The sequence below is a fragment of the Triticum aestivum genome, unplaced genomic scaffold, assembly GCF_018294505.1.
Source record: "Triticum aestivum cultivar Chinese Spring unplaced genomic scaffold, IWGSC CS RefSeq v2.1 scaffold210701, whole genome shotgun sequence".
NCBI lineage: Eukaryota > Viridiplantae > Streptophyta > Magnoliopsida > Poales > Poaceae > Triticum > Triticum aestivum.
Window position 1 is genome coordinate 1 of NW_025236435.1, and position 5,311 is coordinate 5,311.

The 5,311-nt window shown below is 47.6% G+C and overlaps 1 protein-coding gene across 1 annotated transcript; it reads left to right on the top strand.

The window, feature by feature from the left end:
- Window positions 1-1,539: 1,539 nt before the first annotated feature.
- LOC123176438 (very-long-chain (3R)-3-hydroxyacyl-CoA dehydratase PASTICCINO 2A-like) lies at window positions 1,540-3,840 on the top strand. The gene is made up of 8 exons (XM_044590640.1): window positions 1,540-1,840; window positions 1,935-2,046; window positions 2,133-2,240; window positions 2,341-2,394; window positions 2,999-3,069; window positions 3,189-3,270; window positions 3,378-3,474; window positions 3,562-3,840. Exons 1-8 carry the CDS (start codon window positions 1,782-1,784, stop codon window positions 3,630-3,632), a joined length of 654 nt encoding a protein of 217 aa, XP_044446575.1. The 5' UTR covers window positions 1,540-1,781; the 3' UTR covers window positions 3,633-3,840.
- Window positions 3,841-5,311: the final 1,471 nt, after the last annotated feature.

The following is a 5,311-nucleotide window of genomic DNA, read 5'->3' on the forward strand; positions in this document are numbered from 1 at the left end:
ATCTGCCAGTATGACAAACCAACAACATCTTTCTCTATGAGATGATCACGTTTAAGGGAATAGAGTGCCCCTTCAAATACAAGATCTGGGATAAAACTATTCCCAATAAATACTGAATATTCCTCTGGTTGGAGGTCCGTGAAAGATTGAATACAAGGGACAATATGCTGAAGAAACAATGGAGGATCAGCACACACAATTGTTGGGATTGGTGCCTAGCCTCAGAAACTATATGCCATGTCATTCTGAGATGTCGATTAGCCGATGCGGTATGGCATAGGGGCGGCCTGCAAGGTATCGCCAAAACCTGCATGGACTTGCAAACTTTCATTTTATCTGCGGTGGCCATGTCCGCACGGCAATCTCTGGCACATCCTCTTTTGCGGCGATTGATGTGGCTCTCTGGATGGCCCAAAATGCTCTTGTCTTCAGGATAGAGCGACGGACAGCAAGCCGAGCTTTCAAAGAGATTCATCAGCTTTTTTATCTCTGGAAGCATAGAGCCCGGCGAGATCAAGACATGACTACCTTGTGTAACTATGCTGCTATTTCCCCCCAAGCCTAACCCCCTCTTCTTTCGCCCTTTATGTTTCATCTAGGCTTGGTGGTGGCCTGCTGCACATGTTGTGCTGCGCCCACACCACCTTCATGTAATATGACTTTCGTCATCCGGGATTTTACCCTGTTTTGAATGTAAAAGAAGCGTTCTTTTCTTGTAGCAATAAGTATTCTACACGTCATGTGGTTTGTTCGGTAGCATAGATGATGTGATAATACGTCTTGGATGCGAAATTTGATGATTGGTGCTGGGTTTCGTGGGTCAAATCGATAGCCAAAGCCTAAACCCCGAAACACGTGGGCGCCGCACTTTACCATTCCATGCCCGATGCAGCATGATGAGATTTCAGGTGCCTAGCCACATCATCGACCGTTTATCCCATAGGAGGCGTCGCGGAAAGGCTCCTTGGTTCCTCGGAACAATAATAAGTATTCTAAAGACCGTGTTGGAATTTCTCATGTCCACTTGTTTGTGTGACTTGTAAATCCGTACGTGCAATTCACGTTCATATTCGGTAGCATATTAACTGTTACGCTAAACGTGTTGAGCGCTCATCATTAGAGCAGCCTGTGCCATTGGGTTGACCCGGTTTGATGGCCAAGATTTGTTGGATCTACCGTTTGGATACACACACATATTGGATGCAGTGGATGATTGATTGGTTGAACCATGATCAACACCATGTGACACAAGGAACATCACCAGTTGTGGCACTGCATCTGCTGCGTGCTTGTCTAGGGTTCAGAAAACAGACCGCTCTGCAAGGATGCTTGTTCATGATCCATGCTAAACGTGCTCAAACTGTTTCACTGTGCTTCGACAGAGGAACGGAAATCTACTCCCCACAGGAAGTTTAAAATTTCTGAGAAAAACAGAGGGGAATTTCGTGTCTCCTGCTGTTCTGTGCACGCGAAATCGATGAGCAAACAGAATCCATTCTCCGTGAGTCGATGAGCAAACAAGTAATCTGTTGCTGAGGCCGCTGGAGTGCAGTTGAGCAGAATTCCTTCTCCGTGGGTCGCGGCGGTCGCTCAGCACATTGATTGCCACTAAATGGATGCCGGTGGCAGCTGAGCTGAGCTGAGGTGTGACCTCGATCCGCCCCAATTAAACCGCCGCGGACCCGCCCACGGGCAGCCGCAGCTATCTATAACCCCGCGTCGTCTCCTCCGCACCACCAGAGATCCGGCCGGCGGCCCAAGAAGAAGAAGCAGCGGAGACGATGGCGGCGGTGAAGCGCGCCTACCTCGCCGCCTACAACTGGGCCGTCTTCTTCGGATGGTTCGTCTTCGTCCCGCCGCTGCTTGATTCCTCTTTCCCGCCGTCTAGTTCTTGATTGACAGATTGATGAGGATCCGTGCGCTCGTGGGTGCAGGGCGCAGGTGCTCTACTTCGCCGTGGAGGCGCTGCTCCGGTCGGGGCACGAGGCCGTGTACGCCGCCGTCGAGCGGCCGCTACAGCTCGCGCAGACCGCCGCCGTCCTCGAGGTACACCGCCCGCCGGATCTTGCTTCTTTCTCTCGATCTGTTCAGTTCTGAAATCTGAGCTCTGCATCCTGCGTGTCCCATGCCAGATCCTTCACGGGCTGGTCGGGCTGGTGAGGTCGCCGGTGTCGGCCACGCTGCCGCAGATCGGGTCGCGCCTCTTCGTCACCTGGGGCATCCTCTGGAGCTTCCCCGAGGTACTGTGTCCTTCTCCATGGCGCCTCTCTCTGTACTTCTTGCTGCGTGCATGCCTCATCCTCTGTTTTCCTTGCTCTGTTTTCTTGTACGGCTTTGCAGACCAGGACACACATCCTGGTGAGCTCCCTGGTCATCAGCTGGTCCATCACCGAGGTATGTATGTATCCACCACTGACTTCACTGAGATCATCATGCATGCTCCTGATAATCTAGAAATTACCCTTCTTCAAATTAACTGTGTTATCGAGCCGCGAAACGCAGCTGTTGCTGTTAGACTAGCTGAAGATGTGCTCCTGAACTAATGCAATGCGACGATGATACTTGTGATAGGAATTTCACACAAAATCGCCGCAGCCTAATTCGCTATACTGTCAGTATTACGCCAGGGTAGTGCTGAGTCAACTAGAAGTCTGAGGCACTATCACTGTCTGTCAAGATTTTATTTTTCTTCAATCATGCACTCCATTCTCTCAATATTAATTGCAAATTAGAAGGCTCGGGGCAGCAATGCTGATGTACTAGAAAAGAACACTAGAAACTTGGATGGAAAGAACCTTGGATGGATAACAGAGAAATTATGCTGCATATTATTATCTATCAAGTCCAATAGGTTGCCAGAGTCATGGCATATGGTCCATGGTTTGTTAAAATGCGTTGATCCCAATTATCTGATCACTTGGTTGATATGAACGGATGGTAAATTCTGCAGATTTCAGAAACCTAGTTAGTTACTCTAGTGCTGGGTGTTGCAATGCAGATTATTAGGTACTCTTTTTTCGGCACGAAAGAGCTGTTTGGATCTGCCCCATCATCGCTTCTATGGCTTAGGTGAGGCTACATCACACTGCTTCAACTCTGCATAAGGTTGCAGATTGTAAGTCAGCGCAACATTAATTAATTATATAAAGTATGAATCTTTACATCGAATCGATCCTGGATGTGTGCAGGTATAGCTCATTCCTAGTCATGTACCCAACCGGCATCAGCAGCGAGGTTGGTTTGATATATATTGCATTGCAGTTCATCAAGGTATTATCTTTTCTGATGAAATCCATTAGAGCAATTGATCAATGCACTCGTAAACTGTACGAATGTTGCTAATTTTCATGTTTTCACATTTTAATTGATAATGGCAGGCATCAGAGAAGTACTGCATCAGAATGCCCAACAAATGGAACTATTCATTTGATTACTTCTATGCATCAATCCTGGTACTCCTAGTTTACGTCCCAGGTACCTTTTCCTGTCCTCGCCGACGATTCATGTCTCATTCATTAGCACCTAGTGTGTGTACGCTTACCATATTAACTTTGGGTACAGGAAGCCCACATATGTACACCTACATGCTTGGGCAGCGTAAGAAGGCGCTTGCAAAGTCAAAGACCGCGTAAATCTTATCGATATGTCTTACAAAATTCGGTGACACATCATTGTGCTTCTCATCTACGTCAGCAAATCAAAAGTCTGATCTTGTTGGGCACTAGATTATTAAACTCTGTGTCATGTGAATGTGGTTGTTGCTGAATTTGCATTTGGTTGCTAGATACAATGTCAAACACTAAAGACCAAAATTTCGTTTGACGTAAACCTTGCTGAACATAAGCTTTGCCTACTACTCTCTCTGTCCTGAATTACTTGTCTTAGATTTATCAAGATACGACGTGTTTAGATACATCCGAATCTAGACAAATCCAAGACAAGTAATTTGGGACATGTTTTTTAGGTGTAGAATAAATACCACAAAGATATAGCTACAAAAATTCTCATAACTAATAACTACAATAATTCTCATAACTGACATCTTTAGTTTCAGTATCCAAGAGATTGATGCCATGTGATTCACTTAAGAGGGATAATTAAAATTTATAATATCCTATCCTATCGTATATTGTATAGACATCTGGCTCCGGGGGGAAAAGCCACATTGTACATCTGTACCAAAGGTCCCTCTGTGGCTGGCTTATGATCTTGGATCTCAGGTCGAGCACCTCGCCTGTGTCGGCAAAATAAACTGCATCCTTCTCTATCTCTCCAGATGCATGAATGGACTTGCAACAGTATCTGCTGATGAAGAGTGCTTGGCCACATAGTCCATCCTTCACCGGCACCCATGCCCCCATGGCGACATTGGCCTCGAACACGTCAGCGTTGCGGGTGTACCTGCCACTATGTAGAGAATAATACTGTTTCCGTCTCACCATGAGCAACTTACCAAGAGACTCGACGATCTGCCAGGTAGTGATGGAGAGCTCTGCATAATGGATGCCTTCTTCAATTATATTGCACACGCAGTCGTAATCATGCTCTCCATTTATAGTGTCGCGGTCTTGATCGCCACTATCCTTGGCAACATATTTGTGATGTTTCTCATCAACGTCACTCCACAAGTCATAACCATCATCAATCTTGGATGGGTATGCCCACACACGGAAGCGATCGACGTTGCTCCACACTTTAGAACGATCATCGGTCTTGAATGGGTGCCTTATGACACGCTTGGTTCTAGTGACGGTGGGCATGCCGCTGGCATCGAAAGCAATATCGAGGTAGATGAGGTCCTCAGCCTTGGTGATCCCGTAAAGCCTATCTCCGATGAAGGCAATGTCAATGATGTATATGAAGGGAGCTGATCGTGGCCTTGGCAGCCACACGCCCTTCCCTGGCCGGACCAGGATGATCGGATAATTTGTGTTGCTGGTCAAAATAGCGATGATGTCATGCGGGGTTGACCGCATGAGCACCTTGCGGATCTCGGAACTCACTGAGACATTATTGCCGATAATGGCGTCTAGCTCGGGGAGCGGCATAGTCATGTCGTAGAAAGGATTGTGCAAGAGGTAGCTATGCATTTTGCGGTCATTGTTGACCACAACGCGATGGAGGGTGATCCAGTCGTCGGTGGAACCAATGCATCTCACATTCTCAGGTACGGAGGGGAGGCGGCGGCTGCAGGTGTCGGAGCTTGTCATGAAACGGCTGTACGTGAGAAGGATCCATGGCAGGCGTCGGGGTGGGCAGGGGAGGTGCTCACATGCTGTAGCGCGCCAGGAACGACACACCGCCTCAACCA